This window comes from Nannospalax galili, unplaced genomic scaffold, assembly GCF_000622305.1.
Source record: "Nannospalax galili isolate Female #2095 unplaced genomic scaffold, S.galili_v1.0 scaffold175, whole genome shotgun sequence".
NCBI classification, from domain to species: domain Eukaryota; kingdom Metazoa; phylum Chordata; class Mammalia; order Rodentia; family Spalacidae; genus Nannospalax; species Nannospalax galili.
Genome location: NW_008336314.1, coordinates 2,284,052 through 2,308,367, shown reverse-complemented (window position 1 = coordinate 2,308,367; position 24,316 = coordinate 2,284,052). Strand labels below are relative to the sequence as shown.

General features: G+C 43.4%; 1 protein-coding gene across 2 annotated transcripts in view; it reads right to left on the bottom strand.

Moving 5' to 3' along the window:
* Gldc (glycine decarboxylase) overlaps positions 1–24,316 on the bottom strand; it is a 119,568-nt gene that overhangs the window by 2,470 nt on the left and 92,782 nt on the right. For both annotated transcript variants that reach the window (XM_008831097.3, XM_029562519.1), the window contains 6 exons: positions 21,902–22,027; positions 19,592–19,741; positions 17,961–18,073; positions 16,767–16,908; positions 14,063–14,174; positions 3,651–3,746 (listed from right to left, as the gene is read on the bottom strand). In XM_008831097.3, the coding sequence (XP_008829319.1) occupies positions 3,651–3,746; positions 14,063–14,174; positions 16,767–16,908; positions 17,961–18,073; positions 19,592–19,741; positions 21,902–22,027 (739 nt within the window). The remainder of the gene's footprint in view (positions 1–3,650; positions 3,747–14,062; positions 14,175–16,766; positions 16,909–17,960; positions 18,074–19,591; positions 19,742–21,901; positions 22,028–24,316) is intronic.

Genomic DNA, 24,316 nt, shown 5'->3' with positions numbered 1-24,316 from the left:
TCTAACAATGGATTAGTTAAGCAAATTTCACAAAAAAGCCTCTATAATAAATATGCAACCACTCAAAAGTACATAAATTTATAATTATTAAATCTGGCAACAATTTCTAATTAAGGAAAAGAAGCAGGCTTTATAATATTGCATTTAAAACTTAACTAATTTTTATTTATTTATTTTGGTCTTTTTGAGACAGGGTCTCCCTGTAGCCCCAGCTGATCTGGAACTCACTATGTAGACCAGGCTGGCCTTGAACTCACAGAGATCCAACTGTCTCTGCCTCCCGAGTGCTGGAACTAAAGGTGTGTGTCACCATGCCCAGTTATTTTTATTTATTTTTTTAATGTGTATGAGTGTACAGCACACAGAGGTCAGAGGAGAGCATCAGATTCCCTGGAACTGGAGTCACTGATCGTTGTTAGCTACCATGTGTGTGCTGGGAATCAAACCCAGATCCTCTACAAGAGCAGTCCAGTGCTCTTAACTGCTGGGCCATTTCTCCAGGCCTCATAATATCACAGTTTTATAAAACAGACAGTATATAATAATGTTTTTTTTTTTTTATGAGGGAAGATATTTTGAAGAATATGTACTAAAATCTTAACAGGTTATAATGAGATTAGATTGGGATTTTCTCTTCACTTGGTGTTTTAGAATTTTTCTAGACTGAAGGTGTTGATCAGTGGCAGAACACATGCTTAGCATTCATGAGGCCTTAGGTTCAAACCCTAGCCATAAGCAAATCTTACTGTCCTCATTTTACACTAGGAACTAAGACTTAGTATGTGAGAATGATGCAGATCTAGGCTGGTTCTATTTCCTAATTATTGTGAATTTTTTTTGTGTGTGTGTGTGTGTGTGTGTGTGTGTGTGTGTGTGTGTTTGCCAAAAACAGTATAAGCACACATGAAGTTTCTGTGTTTCAAAAAGTTTTCACTGGTAAGATGAATAATGAAACAAAAACATGATCAAAAAAGAGATTTCGGACAAAAGAAGACAGCTTTTCTCCGTTTCTCACGTTTGGGTGCGCTGGAGTCCTGGAGACAGCCCAGGACCTCACACCTCCAGTGCAGATTTGCACTTAACTGTATTCCCAGTCCCTCTCTGAAACTTAAAAGAAAAAAAAAAATCTGATTTATTTTCTTTTTTATGGGTATGTAAGAGCACCTGTGTTGTGCAATGCCCAAAGATGTCAGAAGAAGGTATTGGGTCCCCAGGAACTGGGGTTATGGACGGTTGTTAGCCACCATGTGTGTGCTAGGAATTGAACCCAAGTCCTCTGCAAGAGCAGCCAGTGCTCCTAACCACTGAGCCATCTCTCCAGCCCCCTTATCTTTTTTTTTTTTTAATATAATTTAAAGTACATTGTAACTATCTGTGTATTTTACTTTATAAGAAGTTCAGGATGTCTACCATTAGAATGAATTCAATATCCACCCATTTTGTAATAAAACTTACAGTGACATACACAGATTTTGCTGAACCATTTAATGGGCTTTGACAAAAGCATATATACCTGTTCCTCCTAACCAGCAAGGGATTGTTTTGAGTTTTTAAGCGTGAACTGATCTCATTACTCATTAAAAGCTGCCCTCAATTCACTGTGTGAGCAAGTTCAATCCAACATACTCTGTTTTAGTGCTCACACATCTGGGATCATCCAAGGAGTTGTTATAGAAACACAGACTCCTGGATCTGCATCCTGACTTGGGACAGTCCAGGGTAGTTCTGAGCCTTAAAATCTCCCGGCATATTTGGAAAATTCAGAAATATCTGTCCAAAGGTGTTCCCCACATGGAGAGGGTGCCTGGTTAGTGTGCTTGCTAAACACTCAGGTGGCTAAGCCTCTTCCCTGAAAGCCGGGATCCAGTGAGCCAGGCTAAGACCCAGAACCTTTGCTGTCAGTTTCTTTGTATGTATAGCTGTTTATTCAGACTCACTTCTAAATACATACATGTTGAGTGCCTGTTATATGCCAGGAAAATGGACAATTCTGGGTTTTAGACAAGTGTGGAAATTCTTCCATCAAACATCAGAATAGACTTAAAGTCAATCCTCTCCCGTAAATGTACTACAATGTGGCACAGATAACATACCCAAGGAAGGTAAGCCCTGACCTCAACTGGCCATTACTTAGACCCTGGAGGGAAGTGAGTCAGGGAGAAAGGAAAGAAGGGAGGGAGAGAGAGAAGAAAGGAGGGAGGAAGGAAGGGAGGGAGGAAGGAAGGGAGGGAGGAAGGGAGGGAGGGAGGGAGGAAGGGAGAAAGAAAGGAAGGAGGGAGGGACGGAGGGAAGAAGGAAGGAGGGAGGGAAGAAGGAAGGAAGGAGGGAAAGAAGGAGGGAGGGAGGGAGGGAGGGAAGAAGGAAGGAAGGAGGGAAGGAAGGAAGGAAGGAAGGAAGGAAGGAAGGAAGGGCGGATGGATGGGTGTTGTTGCCAACTTACAGGGATGCCAAGAGAAGACTGAGCAGCCGATTGTTAATCTCATTAATAAACACTTTCTCTGGCTTTCCCACTTACTGTGTGTAGCTATAATAAGCTCATTCATTCAAGAGGGGAGGGAATAACAAGTGGGTCTCTCAATATGATGCAGTAGTAAAACTGTTCAAATTTTTTAAAATTCACATTTCTTCTTAAAACAAGTCATTAAATTCAGAAAGCACTCCACATCTATTCAAAGGCAAAGGGGCTGGGAGATGGCTCACATAGTATAAAGCACTTGCTGTGCAAGCATGATGACCTGAGTTCTGGTTCCTATGTAAAAACGAGGTGCAGTGGCACACATTTATAACCCCAAAGCTGGGGGTGGAGTTGGGGGAACCAAGATAGATGGATCCCTGGAGCTTGCTGGCCAGCCAGCCTAGCCAAATTGATAAACTCCAGGTTCAGTGATAGACTGTCTCAAGAAAAAAAAAGTGAGGGTGATAGAGGAAGACATTTGATGCCAACTTCTGGCTTCTACATGCATGTGCACACATGTACATGTACACAAACATACATACATATACACCATAAACACACACAAAAGCAAAGTTCCCTCCACTTTAATACTTCTGAAATCTGAATGATTCATGATGTGACTTATTTTGATAAAGACTGTTAAATTAACCCCCACTAATTCATAGAAAAGAGGTCTAGGCCTTTTAAAATGCTTCAGAGAGAGGCGTATGTTTTTTGTGCAAAGCACGTATCTGTTTTGTCATCTCTGGAAGCAGCTGAAATAGCTACACCATGTCCAAGGTGTTACAGTACGCCAGTGCCACTGGGCACTACATTTCTGCAGGTGACTTCCCTCCTCACCGCACCAGTGTACCTTTCCATGAACCCAGATGGTTTACCAGGCCCAGATTAGGAGTAAGAATAGACCAGAGACATAGTTAATGAATCATAGCAGTCATTTTCTTTGGAAATTAAATTTTAACTAGATTCTTCTTCCGTGTTTGACACAGTGCACGTGTTGACGTCTTTCAAAGGGCAGGACCGGTGTAACAGGAAGGGAAGCATTTTTCATTATGTTTTCAAAGGCTTGTCAGTCAGTCTAAGTTCCCCCATTTATCCTGTGGCTTAGATTACTGTGTGCCTGCACCTTCCATTTGTACTTTGGCGAAGTGGTCCAGAGCTTTGCAGGGACAGTTGTATCAATGTCAAAACTCACCATAATCCTGGAGCCTCTTGGCAACATCCACAGCCTCAATATTGGCAGACTTTTTGAAGGGTCTTGTGTCCAAAATAAATTCATGAGCCACATACCCTGTTGGGGAAAATTATGTCAGCTCAAGATGATCACCAGCTTGCTGTTTCACCCACTGGCAATGCCTAGTGGAAGTGGGAGGTATCATTGGAACATCTGACATGAGTCATCTGCAGTTGGGGTATCTCTACTTGCAATAGTTAAATACAGTTCCTGATCCTCTCATACAAATTATCACTAGAACCCCAAGGGTCTCATATCCCTAGGCAAATGTAATTTCTCACTATGTGCAAAATATGGATCCTTAAGTTTTCAGACAAGTATCCCAGTCACCACCCATCAAAGTAGCTTCTTTCTCAACAGAGATTATTATAGAGTTATACCACCAGTCACACGCAGAGATTCTCTGTAAATTGCCCAAGCCTAAGTGGCACATCTAGGATGCAACCTCTGCACATAAGACTCATGGAATGTAGTAGAACAAGGGATGAAGAGAACACTAATGCATCTTTCAGTTCTCATCAATGAAGCTCCCTCATGCAACAGACGGCCAGGAACACAAAAGGCCACAAATGGCCAAAACACAGATAACAAAAGTCTGCAGAGTCTGGGTCCTTCGACAGGTCACCTATATTTGAGGTCCACCCTCCCAGGGCCCAGGAACCATTGTGGAAGAAGGGGCGGAATGATTGTAAGAGCCAGGGAGGAAGTGTATGACCATACGGAAATAGTCCTACAGGCTCCTGGGACTCTTCTCATACAAACCTACAGCAATGGTATCAGCATGCACAAGACCCACGCAAACAAACTTAGGCAGACAAAAAACAAGCACAGAACTGTGGAAATAAACAGCAATCCCCAATCTTAGTGGAAGAATTATTAGCAGCTGATTACTGCTGGGTGAGGAAGAGCTGATCTTCTTGAAGGGAGAGATTCTAGATAGGCTGACTAAACCCTGGTGGATGAACTTCCACTGAGGGACATCTGGAGACACTAACTTTACATAATAGGTCTTGACACAAATGACAGAATGTATGAACTCCAGTGGGGATGCTACGGGAGTGTGCTAAAGGGGAAGGAGGTATAAAGATGATTTTCTGTATGAAAAACATAAAAATTCAATTAAAAAATAAAATTGTCACTAGTGCTAAAAATCCATTGATCTACTTTAGCGGCTTTACTCATAATAACCATCCTGGGCTTCTGTAAGCATATGTCATATATCGCATATTTGTATATATAGTCACAAGACACGTAGAATTTTATGTGATTCTTCAAAGGTGCTTCAAAGGTTTTTATTTCAGGCTGCAGATCAAGAATTAGAAATAAGCACTGCTAGCCAGATGTAGCGGTGCCTACTGGTAATCCTAGCACTCTAGAGGGAGAGGGAGGAGGATCACAAGGTTTTAGGCCATTTTGGGGACTATGTCTAATAAAAAATGCTTCTCCTAATTATGTGGTTGTTAAATAAATAATTAAAATTAAAAGGGGGGTGGCACACATCTTTCATTCCAGCACTTGGGAAGCAAAGGTAGGTGGATCTCTGTGAGATCCAGGCCAGCTGGGGCTACGGGGAGACCCTGTCTCAAAAAACCCAAAAAATAAATAGATAGATAGATAGATAGATAGATAGATAGATAGATAGATAGATAGATAGATAATAAATAAATAAATAAATGAGGGAGGGAAGGAAGCTCTGCCAAACAAGTAACAAGGAGTTTGTAAGACTGAAATCTGTATGGATCAGTTCACTTCATCCTGGTTTGTAAACAGAATCCTCTCCAAACTCAGGAAGCCATACCCCCAGCAGGAGCTACTAAGTATCTCACCATCAAGAATAAACCAGTGGGAGCTGGAGAAGTGGCTAAGCGGTTAAGAACACTGGCTGCACTTGCAGAGGATCTGGGTTTGGTTGTCAGCACCTACATGCCAGCTAACCCATCTATAAGTCCAGTTCCATGGGATTTGATGCCCTCTTCTGGCCTCTGTCAGCACTGTATGACATTGGCACACTTATATACATACAGGTAAAACTCTTACACACATAAAATAAAAATAAGATGTGTGAAATAAACCAGTGAAAATAAGTGAGCATTTAAACAACCAATCAGCATTCCTGGGAGCTTCCCAATTCTGTGGCCCACAAACTGATGAGTTTCCTTGGAGGAAAGTTTTATTTATAAGATATTAATGCACTCCTTAATGTGCGTTACTTGGCTGAGTAAATGGGTCAGTGAGTAAGAGCACTTGCTTATAAGCATGAGGAGCTGAGTTCAAATCCCCAGCACCTGTCTAAAAAGCTGGGCATGGCAACATGTTCTTGTAACCCCCCAGCATAGGGTGGTAGAAACAGTGGTTCACAAGAACTCACCTAATAAGCTTCCAGTTCTGAGAGAGACCTTGTCTCAAGGCAATAAGGAACAGGCATACCTCACATACTCACATGTATGCACCATACACACCACATATACATCATATAGACCCTCCTCCCTCTCTCTAACGTTTCATTGACTCCTAGCTAACAGTGAATCCACTGACAAATTTTACCAGCTTGTCAAGAACAGTTCCAGTTACTAACAGCCCGATGCTGTGAACCACTTTGCTTCTTTTATAATGAATAAACATGAAGGGACTGCTTTTGAAAGAAAATAAAGTATGAGAGTCTGAGACAGAATACACCAAAACCGCCTATTTTTAAAACTGCTTTCTAACAATGATGAGGATGAACTGGTTAAGAATGAGATTCAATCAACAGTAAAATGTCTATTTCTGGGTAGGTAAACTCAGAAAATGTGTGTCAAAAGGAATAACCATTCGAAGGTTCGAGGGGAAAATCATGAAATTCCCTGAGACCTTATTAACTACTAATTTCAGGAGTCCAACATCAGCTTTGGACCTTTGTCCTCTGAGCTTCCAGCTGACACAGGCACTATGACAATGGCAGGAAGATGGCTAAGGGAGGCTCACCACTCTGAAGGGCTAGTGGCTAGCAGGAGGTGGAGGACCCATGTCAGGGGGTGAAGAATCACATGTTGGAAGGCCTAGAGGAGAATCTTGCAATAGCTGAAAGCCCATCCAGCCAAGTCATCCCAGGACCACTAATCTCAACACTCCATCTGCAGAGGCCCCTGCCACTGCCAAGAGGTTTCCCAAGTGGTTTGGGAAAAACTCCACTTTAAAAATGAGGTTCAGATGTTGTTTTCTGAAACAACACTCTCATTCAGATGGAAACCAGTGAGACTTTAGCATTCCTCTCTCTCTACTCAAACCCTCAGAGATGAAATTTAAACTTGATGGTTGTCAGAGGCCAGAGCCCAAGATGCTTTGTTTGCAGCTTTTAGGAGAAAGCTGCACAAACCTCCATTGGCATATGGTAAATTAGGGCAATTTAAGAAAGAAATACTAAGTTGATCATCTCAAGTAGCTGTTTTCTCTAGGCCCAACCAGGACTTTAGCTGAGAGTAAGAGAAGATACCAAAATCAAAGGAACACAAAAGAAAGGGTAGAAGGCTCAGGGACCATCATGGAAGAAGGGGTGGAAAGACTGTAAGAGCCAGAGGTCAGGGCAGATGGAAACAAAACAGTATCTTCTGGACATGACAGGACCTCTGCACTCATGAACTCACAGCAGCTGTGGACCTGAACAGGATCAAGCCAGTCAACATTCCAACATGAACAGGGAAGGGCTCATAAAGACCTACTGACAGTCCATGGCTTTTGGAGGAGGGAGGGTCAGCTTTCTTTAAGGGTGTGTGGCCTCTACTAAGTCGACCATGCTCCAGTGGATGGGCCACACCTGTGACTATATGGGCATCACAAACTGGACCTGGTAGGCTATATAAAAAGAGGACACAAGGCCAGGCATGGTTGCGCACACCCTTAATCCCAGCACTTGAGAGGCAGAGGCAGGCGGATCTCTGTGAGTTTGATGTCAGCCTGGTCTACATAGCGAGTTCCAGGCCAGCTGGGGCTACAGAAGACCCTGTCTCAAAAAGACCAGAGAGAGAAAGAGAGAGAGAGAGAGAGAGAGAGAGAGAGAGAGAGAGAGAGAGAACACAAAATTGGAAGGGAATGGGAGGGGAGCAGGGCAGAGGGCGGATCTGGAAGGACAGGAGGGGAAGACTGGAGGGTGAATATGCTCAAAACACACTATATGCATGTACAGAATTCTTTTAATGCATTTAAAAACACATTTTATTATTTTTATTTTATGTGTATGCATGTATTGCCTGCATGTATGTAAGTGCACCTGTGTCCTGCAATGCCTGCAGAGGACAGAAGAGGCCATTGAATTCCCTGGAACTGGAGTTTCAGACAGCTGTTAGCTGCTATGTGGGTGCTGGGATTGGAACCTGGGTCTTCCTGCAAGAACAGTCAGTGTTCCTCCCAAGGGCTGGGACTAAAGGTATGCACCATCACACCTGGCATGTATGGAATTTCTAGAGAATAAATTAAAACACCCTTTAAAAAACCAGAGAGAGAGAGCAGGGATAACAAAAAGCAAAATGAAGTGGCCTGGCTCCAAGTTGGAACCACCTCCCCCCAGGTGGTTACTGTCTTTAGAGGCTGAAAACAACATGGAGATGCACTATAGAAAACTGGACTCCCAAAGCCCTCCCAGACAGCACAGACTGGGCCTACTTCCCCAACATCCCCACGGAGGCTGCCTAGGAGCACTTTATTATTTTGTAAAGTTTGGGCAGGCAATCAAAGGTCCTTCAAGCTCTTTTGTGATAACCTGCAGATTGTGACTGACAAAATCAAAACTCCCAGCTGCTTCCTCGGAGTGAGGTCAGGCACTCTGGGTCCCTGGTTTGCTGGTCTGAGTAGGGTAACATATGTGTGGGTCAGACCATCAGGCTGCTGATCATTCCAAAAAGGGCCATCTGGAAACCTCTTCGGGGACAGGAATCTGCAGCAGAATTGGGTTTGACCAAGGTGAACCATGGCCAGGCATGGAGAAACCGAAACGTTAATAAAATACTGATGCTGGCAAAGTCCTGTTGACAGAATGCCATTTGACTCACATGATGAGCTAGCCACCAAAAGATGAGGTGCCTGTGAAGTTTTACAAATTCTTCTTGTAAGCATATATCATCTTAGCTGTGTCTATTGGCATATGCCTGTAATCCCAGCACTGGAGAAGGCTAAGGCAGGAGGATCACAAATTCAAGCCAGGCTGAGCCACACAGGGAGACCCTGTCTCAAAAAAAATAAAGTAAATAAACAAAAAAAAAATCACAAACAAAAATGTCCATCATCACACACACAAAACTCTTGCCTAAATTAACTGCTTTCTTTCCTCACTTTAGCGGCACAAATACTGCTTACTGCTGCTTCCTTGCTTGCTTCGAAAGGGCACTCGCCTAGACATTTAGTTGGCATTCAGATCTCAGAGAACAGTTCACACAGGCAAGCCTGGAGTTCATTAAAATGACTGCCTCACAGGCACTCATAATTCCAGCTCCTGGTTTAGAGCTGGTAAATATGACTAAGATGAATAGCAGTCTTCTAATAGTGCCATTAGACAGTTTAGAATACAACATGATTATTTAAAACACTGCTCTTTTGAGCCCTCAGGAGGTAAAGTGATGCTGGCCTTTCAGGACCCAAGATATGAAATCCAAATTGTGTCATGAATGTGCTTACCAGACCAACATAAGACAATTTTTTGGTTTCATGAACTTGGGATTGAGTAATAAAGTCTATAATCAACAATCCATTTCTGTTTGGAATGAAAAATACTCCTTGTTATTTAATTCTGGGGTAAAATGTCAAAACAAATGGAAATTTCATCTATCTTTTTGTACTATGGGTCCCGAAGGAGAGGAGAGTCTGTGCCTGAAGCCGCTGCATAAACGCTAAGCATAAGGTGGCATCTGACCTTTCCTCCTGGATGCCAACTACCCCCACTCAGTTGAAGTCACATTCATTCCCCTTTTTCATAACTACACTTTCCATTCTGTGAACATATAATAAAAGAATCACTGGAGCTGGGGTGTGGTGGTACACACCTTTAGTCTGGCACTCGGGAGGCAGAGGCAGGCAGATCTCTGTGAGTTCAAGGCCAGCCTGGTCTACATAGTGAATTCAGGCCAGCTGAGGCTACAGGGAGACCCTGTCTCAAAAAAACCCAAAGGGGGAAAAATCACTGAGTCATGCACTTTAAATGAACAAATTGAATAATGTGGCATATGAATTTGATTTTAACAAGGCTGCCAAAAACTTAAATATAAAGGCATTCAAAATATAAAGAATTAAGGGCTAGGATATAGTTCAATTGGTAGAGTCATGCCTAGCAAGCATGAGGCTTTAGGTTCAATACCTAACAGCACCACACACACACACACACACACACACACACACACACACACACATAAAATGAAATTAATACTGTGAGTCTAAGGCCAGCCTAATCTACATGGCAAGTTCCAGGTCAGCCAGGACTACATAGTGAGACCCTGTCTGAAAGAAAATAAGGGCTGGAGAGATGGCTCAGCAGTTAAGAGCACTGGCTGCTCTTGTAGAGGACCCACGTTCAATTCCCAGCACCCACATGAAGGCAAACAACTATCTGTAACTCCAGCTCCCAGGAGATTCAACACTCCTGTGATTGTGACCTCCGCTGCACAATACAGGTGCACTTACTTACATGCAGGCAATACACCCATGCCCATAAAATAAAATAAATAAAATATTTTTAAAAATAAGTCAAGCAATTTTTTCATTCACCAAATTGGCAAAGGTTTTTTTTTTAAATATTTTATTTATCATTTTTATTTTGTGTGTATGCGTGTATTACCTGCATGTGTGTAAGTGCATCTGTGCTGTGCAATGCCCACGAGGACAGAAGAAGGTATTGGATTCCCTAGAACTGGAGATGCAGTTGTTAGCCACCATGTGGATGCTGGAAATTGAACCCAGGTCCTCTGCAAGAGCAGCCAATCCTCTTAACCTCTGAGCCATCTCTCTAGCCCAGCAAAGGTTTTTTAAACTTTTGCTGTTTTTCAGTCTATTTTCACTAGACTCTGGTGTGATGGTCACTCTCAATACTATGACCATAAAATTGACACAAAATTTCTGAAGAAAAATTGAGGACAAATGTATAAAGAACTTAAAGCATTCATATCCTGTGGGATAATTTCTCTTCTATGAGTAACATAAATAATCAACAATGATTTTCTCTTAAAAAAAAAGTCTACCTGAAGGATCCTCATTGTAGCATTTTTACAAATGCAAACAACTAAAATATAACCACAGACTCACAGGGCATCCACACACAGAGTTCACACTGCCACAGTCAGAGAATAGTTAATCATATGGGGAAAATGGTCAAGAGATAAAGAGCAAGATAAAAATTATTTGTCAGGGCTGGAGAGATGGCTCAGTGATTAAGACGATATAGTTTCAGTTGCCAGCACCCATGGGGATCCAATGATCTCTTCTGGCCTCCATGGGCACTGCACACATGATGCACTTATATACATGCAGGCAAACACTAATATGCATAACAAGTTCTTAAAAATAAACTATCAGTAGGTCTGGGGAGATGACTCAATGGGGTGAAGTGCTTGCTTGCTAGACAAGTATGAATTTGGAACCCCAGCAACCACATAAAAAACTGGCAGCACTGTGGGGGGCAGGGGAGGGGGAGGACGGGACACAGGATGGGACAGGACAGGTGGATCCCAGGGATTTGATAAGTCAGGCAAGAGAGAAAAGCTATTGAGGAAAGCATCCTGATGTCACCCACGGCCTCTACAAGTACTGTACCTGTACAGATGAGTGTACCCAAAACCCCTCACCACAAAAACCAAACTGTTTTTTTGTTGTTTTGGGTTTTTTGAGACAGGGTCTCACTGTCATCCCAGCTGGCCTGGAACCCACTATGTAGACCAGGCTGGGCTGGAACTCACGGAGATCTGCCTGCTTCTGTTTCCTGAGTGCTGGGATTAATTAAAGGCATGCACTACCGTGCCCCACCTTCAGACCCATAGTTTGGATAAGCAAAAGGTGAAAAGGAATGCGGCAAACTATTAAATGTTGGATTTGTCTGGCTGGTGGAAAGCATGGATCATTTAAGATTCCTTCCTTATGCTTTTCTTTCTTCCCAAATTTCTGTTGAATAATATTCATTCCTTATATAACCAGACTAAATAAATATTTATGCTAATCTTCAAAGCAAATGCACAGCAGGACAGATTTCACAGCACCAGGGCGATTGAATTAACGAGTAACTAGCACTTTTTGGCACCCACTGCAGAAGCCTTCTATTGTGTTGCTTAGCGACATATTTGCTTCCACCACTTTCTCTCCTACTCCCTGGAGAGCATTCCTACCTAGGAATGGTGGTTGTTTACTTCTTTTCTATTTTCAAACTCCTGAAGCTCTCCTTTAGTTCCATATCTATAAGGTCAGATCATCCTTTAAATTAGAGCTTACAGGTGCAGATGTAGACTGTCTGGCATGGCTGATAGGGAGGTCTGGCTGCTCTCTACTCTCAGTTCCAAGGCCCTGCCTCTGCTTGGATCTCATTTTGGCTCATGGCTGATGCTCTGGAGGATGACCTGACTTCTACCTCCACTTTTCCCACTCAGGGGACAGCTCTCCCATCAGCTTCTGTGTATTGTAGCTTCTATCTTCTCCCTTACAGTCTTTTTCCTGGTGCAGAGAGCTTAGGAGGGAGGGCTCTCACCCTCAGGAAAGAGAAGCTTCAGGGAGGAGAGGCAGAGTCAGAGAAATGTGGGGAAGACAAGCAGCAGGGGGCTTTCTAGGAAGAGGAACTAGGACAAAGGCAACCCCTGACATGCATACCCCCAACCTAGTACATCCTTCTAATGCCACCATCTGCTAGAGGTGCTTTGCCCTCACTGCTCAATATTCTTTCCTTGCTTCTCCTTCTGATTCTCTTGGACTGTGCAGCAGCAGTCAAATATCTACCTTGTTCTATTTTTTATTATTTATTTATTTATTTATTTATTTATTTGTATGTGCGTGTGTGTGTGTGTGTGTGTGTATACCATCTGTGTGCGGGTGCCCAAAGAGGGTCCCTGGATCCCCTGGAGCTAGCATTATATGTGGTTGTGAGCTGCTTTATGTGGGTGCTGGGAACCACGCAAGGGTGCTCCGGAAGGGCAGTAAGTACTCTTTACTGCTAAGTCATCTCTTCAGTCCCTACCTGGTTCTTACCTCCACCACCTCCTGTCTAGGGCAGCTTTGTTCTCCTAGGCATTAGTGCAAACCTGAAAGGTTTACCTAAAATTTATCTTCACATTGAGCTAATCAATAACTATATCCAACAGAGTCTACTTTCAAGAACCTACTCATCCCAATTTCTTAACAATTTTCAGGCTTTCTCTCTCTCTCTCTCTCTCTCTCTCTCTCTCTCTCTCTCTCTCTCTCTCTCTCTCTCTCTCCTCTATCTCTCAGGTGATAGGGTCTTACTATGTAGTTCTGAATGGCCTGGAACTCACTGTGTAGACCAGGCTGGCCTAATGAATTCAAACATGTCACTGTGCTGGAAAACTTTTAATGGTTATTGTCTGACTCAAGAGCTTAGTCCAGGCTCTTCCAAGACCTTCAAGGTTCCAAGTGGTCTTTTCAACCTCATCCCATGGGCCCCCTCTCCTCCTATCCCACTTGAAACTACCCACAATTCCTAGGCAACACCTTTTTACCTGGCTGGCTCCTAAATCTATCTGCACATTCTTTCTTTCTTTCTTTCTTTCTTTCTTTCTTTCTTTCTTTCTTTCTTTCTTTCTTTCTTTCTTTCTTTCTTTCTCTTTCTTTCTTTCTTCCTTTCTTTCTTTTTTCTTTCTTTCCTTTCTTTCTTTCTTTCATTTATTTATTTATTGTTGTTGTTTGTTTGTTTTGAAACGGTCTTCCTGTAGCCCCAGCTGGCCTGGAACTCACTATGTAGACCAGGCTGGACTTGAACTCACATAGATCTGCCTGCTTCTGCTTGTCTCGGCCTCCTGAGTACTGGGACTAAAGGCCCATGCCCGGCTACCTGTCTACACATCTTAAATAGCCATCTCTGGAAGTCTCTCTCAGCTCTCCATTCAGACTCTGCTCAGTATGAATGGCTCCACTTTCAGACACCTTACAGCACTTTCTGAATGATTAGCTCATGGTGGTTATATATAGATCTCTCAGCAATGTGGGCCCCCTTGCCCCCTTACTGAGCTATGCTGTGTAGACTAGGTTAAGGCATATACATCGTAATACTCTTGAGTAATTTGAAGTTATTTTCAAGAATTCTACACTTTTTTTGGTATGTACTCAGAAACAGAAGTCCTCTTCCCATCTCACAAACTATATGCCTAAGTCAAGCTTAGTCTGACCATAAGGACCAAAAAAAAAAAGTAGATACTTGCCTCTTGCACCCCTAAAAAGGACTCTGTAGTGTTTTTCTAATCGCTTGGCCATGTAGTTGGCATTTAAAATAGCAATTTCTGTGGCCTCTTTAAGGCCCTTTCCTCCCATCATCTGCAACAAAGGAAAAAAAGAGTCATCATCATTGAATAGGTGAGTTGAACGGACAAGATATTAAGCAGAGGCCCCCAAACACATTCACTCAAAAGAGATAACAACCAACCATAAATGCAGAAAAGTCCCAAGAACAAGACCTATTAGCCTCCTCCACGCGTGAAAGAATTTTTGTCTTTTTCCTTTATGCATTACTTTTACTTTGGGGGCAGGAGTCAGAGTAACAAAGCCACAGGCACAGCTGACTGCTGTTTTCTAAATAGGAAAAGAACTGTCCTTAGGTTATTTGTGTCCTTAGGTTAATGTTTGCTTTTGTTTACTGTGAATTTGAGATGTAATGATAATTTTCAGGAATCTGATTAAATCTTGGTCAAAATACATTAGATCAGTTTTCTGTAGTTTGTCTTCCCATTGTCTACAGTGAAGAACATAAACATTGTTCATATTGATGTTTAACAATTGTCAGATTCAATGTTCCCTTATTCTGGTGGTGAATAAACCCTTACTGTCACACAGGGTAAAAGTCACAAAGAGCAAAAGACTTAAAATCAAGGTTATAAGCCAGGCGTGGTGGTGCACATGGGAGGCAGAGGCAAGCAGATCTCTGTGAGTTTGAGGTCAGCCTGGTCAACATTGCGAGTTCCAGACCAGGTGGGGCTAAAGAGAGAGAGAAAAAAAAAATCAAAATTACACCAATTCTCATGATTGAGGGACCTCATAAACAAGGGACCCTTGATATAGATAAAGTACACTAAATAAAATACTAAATAAAACAACAGAAGTACAAAGTTCAAAGTAAGGGGAGGGCACATGCCCCCTACCATGTCAGTCAAAGAAATGTTCCCAGAGTAAAAGCCAAAACTAGACTAGAAACTTGGATCTGCAAAGAGAAAGGGGAACCATGCTAAATGGGAAGACTGACCAAAGCTGAAGTGTGGGAAACATACATGACTGTCACCTGGGAGTCATCATAACAACAGATTGTGACCTCCTGGTCAAACCTTTGCTTGAAGGGACATGGACCTGGTTCAGCCGACCAACCTACATGTCAGAACCACCAAGCATCTTTCTCAAAAGTCGAACCACTCAAGTCCACACTGGCTGGATTTGATTCCGTATGGAATGGGACTAAGGCATATGCTGGTGAGAGCACCCAATAAGGATAGAAGGAAGCCAGGAGAAGCTTATATGCTGAGGGAGTATCCAAGATGGACCTCAGCATGGAGGAAAGGCTGGAGCTCCAGTCCAGGGGAGAATGGACAGCCTGGTTAGAGAGTAAGAAAAGACTCGCTTAAACACTGCTATTTAGTTTTTAAATTGATGCTCCATTTGGTATTCTAGGCATATGGCCAAACCAGCCTCAGGGCATTTATTTTCTATATGTGAGAAACATCTCCAGCCCAAATATGACTGTACAAATAATCCGTATTTATGGGACCCACCCATCAAAGGGAAATGGGAATTTGATTGTTTGCAAAGAAGCAGATTTTCATTCTTGTTGTTTTTGTTTCCATAATTTGCAAACAACTTGTGTATCATTTTAAACAGCAGTTTTGTGTCTCTGAGGCACAGAATCAAACTTCTCCTTAAGAATCATAAATTCAGCTGGGCATGGATTGTTGTGCATGCTTCTAATAGCAACACTAGGGAGGTAGAGGCGGCAGGATTAGGAGCACAAAGCTAGCCTTTGAATATTTGATCCTGTCTCAAAAACAAAAAAGGGTATCATAAATACCATCCGGCCATGATAACCTAAGCATGCCCCAAATCCTACACTTGGGAGGCTGATGCAAGAGAATCGTAAGTTTGAAGCCAGCCTGGATAATATAAGGAGACCCTGCCTCAAACTAGAAAATAAGCTTAAGAAAAATCACAAATGCCACACTGTTCAAGAATAACAGCCAGCCCCACACAGTCATTCAGCATGATTTACATAGCTGTGTTTGGGGTTTTGTCTCACCAGCAGCCACTCTTTAACAAGGGTCGCTGGCTTAGAGAAACTACTCTAATTAACAGCTGAGCAAATGTTCCTGTCCACAGATTTGACATTCTAGGAGGTGGGAAGGCCAGTTTGAACAAGAGCTATATAAAGTAAACTGGCTGATGTTTTTGTGATGAAAGAGAGGAAACTTGTTTTCTGACAAAGCCCAATGACTCAGAAAATGTAGCTCCCCAAGTCCTAAAGGGCAGGGCTTTCAGAAGGCAAATTTCTACCACTTTTCATCTTATCCTCCAGGCCACAAAGAAATACAAAGTGAGGTGAGATGTATCCCTAAAATCTGTCTTAGTATCTCGGGCTTTTTGCCTTGAGCGGCTGCCTGAATCTGACAGGAAATCAAATGGTGTGGCCAAAACATCCTCATGATTCATGAAACTTGACTCTGTCTGGAAAAATGTAAACCCCAGACGTGATGAAATGAATTCTAGCTGATCTCTTTCATGCTTCTTCCACCCTGTCATCAGTCATGTTCACCGACTTTCATGTTGAGCCATGGATTTCATTTTTAAATCCGCCCACCAAAAGTCTGCAATCCCACTTCCCCACCCATATATTACTCCCTCCACCCAGCAACACATATACTCAGGCCTCACCTTAATATAAGCCCACGAAATGGGCAAGATAGAACTGGAGCCCCATGGGGCTGCGCTGACAGTCCCCACAGGCCAGGTGTCCACATTTGGCTTTATGGAAATGATGGGATGACTGGGCAGAAATGGGGCGAGATGCTTCTTCCTGTATTGTTTTTTAAAATGCACATTGAAAAGATGCAAAAAGATACAATTGAACCAAATAGGCAAGTTCTGGGCCGTCTCTGACAGCTGAAGGGACCTCACACCTCTAGGGGACAAGAAACAAGGAAAGAACCAAAGAAAGGTTCTTTCACTTCCTTCCTTCCTCCTCTACAGCCTCCAGTACCCAACAGCTTACCCAAGAACAATGGTGGAGGATTTGGTAGAGGCAGGAAGGCCCTCATAGCATCCCTCATACCCCTTCCACCCCATCTACTGAGCTGCTGATGAGAAGATGCCCCAGGAGCTCTACCTGAAGGCCAACACAGGAAAACCAACCACTCAATACATACCCGCTGATGAAGCACCTGGGACTGGAATGCTCTATAAAAAATATTCCAGTTCTGACCCCTAATATGGAAGTAAAGCTCCATGCTCATTACTGTTAAGCTGTGCCGGATAGGTTTAATGTCAATTTGACACACCTGGGTTTAGGGAGCCTCAACTGGGGAATTGCCTCTTATTGGACTGGCCTGTGGCCATGTCTGAGGGGCATCTTCTTGATGAGTGATATGGGAGGGCCCAGCCCACTGTGGGTGGTGCCACCCCTGGGCAGGTGGGCCTGTGTTGCATAAGAAAGCAGGCTGAGCAGGGGCCAGGGAGCAAGCCAGTAAGCAGCGTTCCTCCATGGCCTGTGATACAGCTGCTGCCTCCAGGTTCCTGCCCTGAGTTCCTTCTACCTTGGGCTCCCGGATGAACTGTGACCCGGGATATGTAAGCTAAATAAATCCTTCCCTCCCCAAGTTGGTATTGGTCAGAATGTTTTGTCACAGCAATGGAGAGACAAACTAGGACACAAGCCCTCTCTGTCTAGACACAGCACTGAGCTTCCAGCTCAGTGAGGCCCAGTTACTGGTTACTTTTCTTGGACATACTCTTAAAAATACTCCTTGCTCAGTTCTGCACCCAGCCACCCAAGTGAACCATATATGAAGGTATCCTTGGTGCTATCCTGCTTCCAAAAAGCTATCCTGAAATAAGCAGCCCAGAACTCACACTCCAATGGGCCCCATGCCAGGGCCACCTCCTCCATGGGGAATGCAGAAGGTCTTATGAAGATTTAGGTGAGAGACATCAGACCCAAAGTCTCCAGGACGGCAGATTCCCACCTATCCCAAAGAAAAAGAGTCAAAAGTAAACATCAGAAGATTGGCCATGCTCTTTGCGCTTGCTTGTTCCCCTAGAGAAAAGGCAGGCAGAGCCACATCAATAGAGTTCACAGAAAAGGAATCTTAGGGGCCAGTAAGATGGCTCAGCAGGTAAAGGCACTTGCCACCAACCCTGAGGACCTGCCTTTCATCCCAGGGTCCCACACAGTGGAAGGAAAGAACCCCTGCAAGTTGTACTCTGACCTACACACACACACACACACACACACACACACACACACACAAGATCTTTTTATATCACACACACACACACACACACACACACACACACACACACACGAGTAATTTTTTTAAAAAAACAAAAAGGCATCCTAAGAGTTCAGATTTAAATATACAGATATACACCTCATTCAAATTTAAATATACAGATTTGAATAGTCTATTCCTAAATGTCCTCCCCAAGAGGGGAAACAGGAAAGGTCACTAACCCTGAGTGGACAGCGTGTTCATACTATTGAACAGGCAGCTTTCTAGTATCAGTACCACCTCATCCACTTTCAAAGCTGGGGTACTACCTACATTGCTAACTGGACTTTTCAGGTACACTGATGCAAGGGCTTGGAGGATGCTGAGCTGAGGTGGGGGCAATGAGGCTGCTAGAATTCCTGAAATGATCCAGATTCCCAGCTGCAACATCTGACTGACAGTCCTGCCACTCTGGCTGTGGACAGATACGTTTGCTTTAGGCTGCTAAGGCAGAAGACAATCTCTGAACTACATTTTGAAAGGAATCAGACAAAAGAAGGAAAAGGGGAAAGAAAGGAGAGAGGGACCAGTGAGTTGAGAAGAGATGTGAAGTTCTTCAGCTCCATGGCTCCCAACAGCTCTCCCAGGAGTTCACATTACATAGACCCTCAACCATTCCCCCACAGGACTGACTCCCTTGAGGTCAAATCCCCTGGTAAAGAGATTTTGTGAAAGGCCGTGGGGGCTCAGCATTCGCCAATAGCCAGAACTTGGATCAAAACTCCATCAGCCAGAAAATCAGGAGCTGTTTCCAGGCAGTGTCCTCAGAGAACTGGTGCCCCTTGATATAGTAAGTACAGCTCCCATTTCATTTCAACCTTTTTATTTTGTTCTCAGCAACCCTATCATCTTCTCTAGGATCTATAATCCAAGTGAAATTGGAGTGCTTTGTGAGAGGCTGGCAGTAAAGAAAATCAGCATGAATTGAAGATCCAGCTCAACAGCAGAGCACTTACAAAGCTCTAGGTTCAATCCCTAGAAGATAACAAAAAGAAAAAGTGTGTGGTTCTGATTTCAGTATTATGTCTCAAAAAGGACTCTCAGTTCCAGGCCAACTGGGGCTAGAGGGAAACCCTGTCTCAACAACAACAACAACAAAAAGGACTCTCAAGAAGCCAGAAATAACTTTCCCCCATGTTGGGCTTTACAATAAGTTTTTCTTTCTAATTTATTTTCTTTTCAGCGGGCACTAAGAGAGGGAACACTATGCACCTGAGCGTTCATATTTGCCCCGTCCAGGTAGACCTGTCCTCCGTGTTGGTGGATCAGGGCACACACATCACTGATGTTCTCTTCGAACACTCCATTGGTAGAAGGGTATGTGATCATGATGGCGGCCAGGTTCTCCTTGTGTTTATCCACCTGAGGAGAGAAGAGGGAGACAAAGATGGGAAGGGTTTCCTTCTCAGCTGATTTTTAATTTAAAGGGTTAAGGAACTTAAGGTCTGGTCTTTGCATTCCTGACAAAGTCAGTGTATAAAGGCAGTAAAAACTCACAGCCATTTCTCCCTCATAAATCATCCAAAGAAACAGTGAGATCTTTCGGGGTTCTGTGGTTGTGATGAAGAGCTTGGGCTCCTCAGTTGACACGGTTGACACAGTGCTTACCTAGCATGCAACACACCCTGGGCTTGCTTTCCAGCACCACATAAAACACTGGGCACGGTCATATACTCTGTAACCATGTAACTGGGGAAGTGTGGGCATCTTGGGTTACATAGCAACTTTGAGGCCATCCTGGATTACATGTGACCTTGTCTCAATGACACTAAACTAAACAAAAACCAAGAGGCTGCTCAGAATATTTTTGGGTGTTTTGGGTCCTGCTCGCTAAGATGATTTTCTTTTGGTTCAAGTCCTCTCAAAAATTAACCTAAGCTTTTTTTGAGGGGGGATAGGAGTAGGGGAGGCTCTACACAAGGCTAGTCTTTCAATTTCTCTCTGTTCATTTTGGCATACATTTTTCTACCCAGACATTTCCCACAGACATTTGAGAAGTGTTACCGTTTTGATTAAAAAAAAGACTCCCTCACTTTTCTTTTGGAGACAAGGTCTCAAGTAGCTCATGCTGACTTCCAGCTTGTTGTGTAGCCAAGGATGGCCTTAAACTTCTGATTCTCATGCCTCCACCTTTGAAGTGTTGGTTTTATAGGCATGTAAAACTGTCTTAGTTAGAATTACTTGTCAGTTTGACAAACCTGGAAAGAGGGAACCTCAACTGAGAATTTTCTCCCATCAGATTGGCCTTTGAACATGGGGGGGACATTTTCTTAATTGCTAGTTGTCATAGGAGGGCCCAGCCTGCTATGGGTGGTGCTATCCATAGGCAGGGGCCTAAGCTATGTAAGAAAGGCTGCAGCAATCCTCCATGGTCTCTGTTTCAGTTTCTGCCTCCAGGTATCTGGCATAGCTTCCCTGGAGGACTGTCTGTAATCTGTAAGATGAAATAAGCCCCTTCCCCTCCCCAAGTTCTTTGGTCACAGTATTTTATTCCAGCAACAAATAAGCAAAGCAGGACAGCCACCATGCATACATCCCCCAGTTTTAAATTTTTTTTTTTTTTTTGTCAGAAGGCAAGAATAAATAAAAGTCTTATTTCTAGCTGTTTTTTCCTTGTCAGCAAGTCGGAGCAGGGTCATGAGGGAAGAAGATAAAATTGTATTCTATGTTCTATATTGAAGGGACTTAATAATCACAACTACTGATCCAGATATTTGTTGCTAAAAACTTTGGTCATGGAAGGAAAGGGGTAGATGGAAGAAACAAACAGGGCTGTGTATGTTCAGCTCCCTTCGAAGGCTGTTAAGTAGGTTCCCAGTCTCCATGCCTAATAACCCTGACAGAATCACATCGTTATTCCATTGACTTCTGTTCCACTTAAGATGCAGCCTCTAGTCCACTGCTGAAAAGCAGATACGGTTGCTAAGCAACCTCTTCCTGGAGGTTAGGAGATTGGCACTAGAGGATAGTGTTAGAGGAAACATGGTAGAATGCTGCCTGGAATCCAGCACAGCGTGGCTGGGACAGCCAAACATTTGCAAAATCTACGTGTGTACTTGAATTCCCCAAACCAAGATTGATTGTAACCCTGACTGCTAGTTTGTCGATTAATGGGGGAAGATAAGGCTGGACAGGAGAAGTTAGAAGAGGCAGGCAGGCCCTGCAGAATACTCTTACTACCACAATGAATAATTCATTCAGTATCTTACACAGGCAAGAATCAGGGGGTAGAGATTGATTTCAGTGTAAGGGACCTTCTCCTTGTAGGTAAAGGTAGGGGCACTGAAGATGTGGCCAGTTTTATTGAGGATCAAAAACATGACTGTTGCTTTTTATTTTTCTCTTTTCCTTATACCTTGTTAGGTTCTGGATTTTACACTGTTTCCTTGAAGACCATTCACAGGAGGAACCATTCATTAGAAAACAAGAGAAGATAATGGTTTCACAGTCTACCCAGCCCCTCGACCCCCACCATCTGTCTCTTCCCAGCCCACAACGCTCCCATGGATGAAGGGGAGGTACCATAGCCTTGAGGTGAGCAGCATCAATGTTCCCGTATCTATCCACCTCCACAGGCTGGATCACCATGCCTGCCATGTGGGCACTTGCTGGATTTGTCCCATGTGCTGATTTCGGAATGAGGCAAACCTTGGGAACACAAAAAAAGAAAACAAGAAAGGAGAAAGGGAAAAATAATCAGTTCCAGAATTCTTACAACATGTTTGAGGCACAAATTAGGCAACGCATGCACTTACTGAGGCTGACCACTAGTGCCTTAGAATCTGCTATAATTATTGCTGTTATTGCAAAACAATGTCAGAATCATTTCCATTTGCCTCTCCAAATATTCTCCCTAAAGATGTTCAGAATGTCTCCTCAATCCCAGAGCGCTGAAAATAGTCCTGTGCTTATTCTAACCTTGTTTTATAACATATGGAAAGCACCTTCTAAGAAGGTGAGATCAGAAGTTGGACTCTAGAATTCCACTGCCCACATCTTAGCCACAGTACTGCTCTTGGCTCAAACGGAAAGGTGATAACGACAGGCATAACTCAGGGCCGGCACTTACTGAATGCTAACTCTGCTATGAATGATAATTTGTGTGAGGATCCTAAAATAAGCATGAAAAATGATCAATGCCTGCCCTGTGCTCATACAACTCATTCAGTCATAACACTAGCACATGGAGAAGTAATATGATTGTGTCCACAGTACAGGAGGAAATTGGAAAAATGGGAGAAGAAATCAAAGTGTCTCAAGAGCTACAGAGTGCATTGTTACTTAACAATCCACTGAAGTTTGGTTTTGTATATCAGTGCTGGGGATGAACCCAGGTACTTACATGTTTGGCAACTGCTCTACCACTGAGCTACATCCCAATTCCTATATTGGATTGATCGTCTAGGGTGTGAGAAGTGGGGTAGGTACAGGGCATTAAACCCAGGGTCTCATGCTTCCTAGGCAAGAGCAGTACTACTGAGCTGTGTCTCCACACGGGATTTTGATAAGGGGCGACAGCCCGGATTTTCCACAACAGAACATAAAAGGAGAAGCAGGCCTATCCTAAATGTTGTCCTTTTTTAGTAACCCCAGAATCAGTAGGGCAACCCTCTGAAGTGAAATGAAGGGGCGTTATAATAAATGAGATCCTGACAGGGAAACTTAGCTTCCAGCTGTTTCCTCCAAAACAGTAGTGTACTTAAGAAAAACACATGCCTATAAACAGAACTTTAACCAAAGCCAAATGGAATGAATTATTGTCACTCTTCTGCTAACGGATTTGAGCCCCTTTTAAATGATTATTTGTCACACGCTGTGTATGTTAGTTACATTGTCTTCAATCCTTTTTATTTAAATGTGTCTCTTGTTTTTAAGCTTTTTTGATTTTTTTTTTAATTTTATGTGCATGGGTGTATTCTCTGCATGTATATAAGTGTACTCATGTCATGCAGTGCCCGCAGAGGTCAGAAGAAGGTGTTGCATCTCCTAGAACTGAGTTATGGATGGTTGTTAGCCTCCACGTGAGTGCTGGAAACTGAACTTGGGTCCTCTGCAAGAACATCCAGCTCCCTTAACTGCTGAGCCATCTCTCCAGCTCCTAAACATGTCTCTTTTGGATGGACATGATGCATGCCTTAATCCCAGGACTTGGGAGGCAGAGGTAGGCAGATCTTTGTTCTAGGCGAGCCAGGGCTACACAGTGAGACCCTGTCTCATAAATAAATAAATAAATAAATAAATAAATAAATAAATAAATAAATAAATGGATCAATGGAAATCCCTTAGAGCACAGGCTTGGCAGTGCACCCCTTTAATTCCAGCACTTGGGAGACAGAGGCAGATGGAGCTCTGAGAGTTCTAGGTCAGCCTGGTCTACATAGCTAGTTCTGGGTCAGCTGGAGCTACAGGGAGACCCTGTCTCAAAAAGAACCCCCCCCCCCAAGAAAAGAATGGTGGGATGGGAATGCTTAAAAATGAATATAAAATATTCCTATCAGGCTAACATTACAATTCATACCAAGGAGGTTTGCTGAAGCAAAACAGCTGAAAATGTAACCACCCTGTGGTCAGCTGACTAAGCAGCCTCAGAGATCCCTATGTTCTGAATGTCCTGAGCCTTGGAACATGTGGGTGTTGTCTTCTGTGGCAAAGGAGACTGCAGATGTGATCAAGTTTAGGAAAGATGTGGAGGCTGGAGGAGTGTCTGGATTTTCAACTGGTTTCTAAATGTGCTCATAAGGATCCATCAAAAGGATCTTACTGCAGGGGGAGGGGCTGTGATACCTGAAGCAGGGAACGAGGAAACAGGGTCTTCCCCCCTCCCCCAAGCCCCAGAGGGACACTTCCTGCCCACACTGTCTAGACAGCTTCACACTGCTGGCCTCTAGTGAAAGACAGGCCTGAACACTGTCATGAGCCACTGAATTTATAGGCATT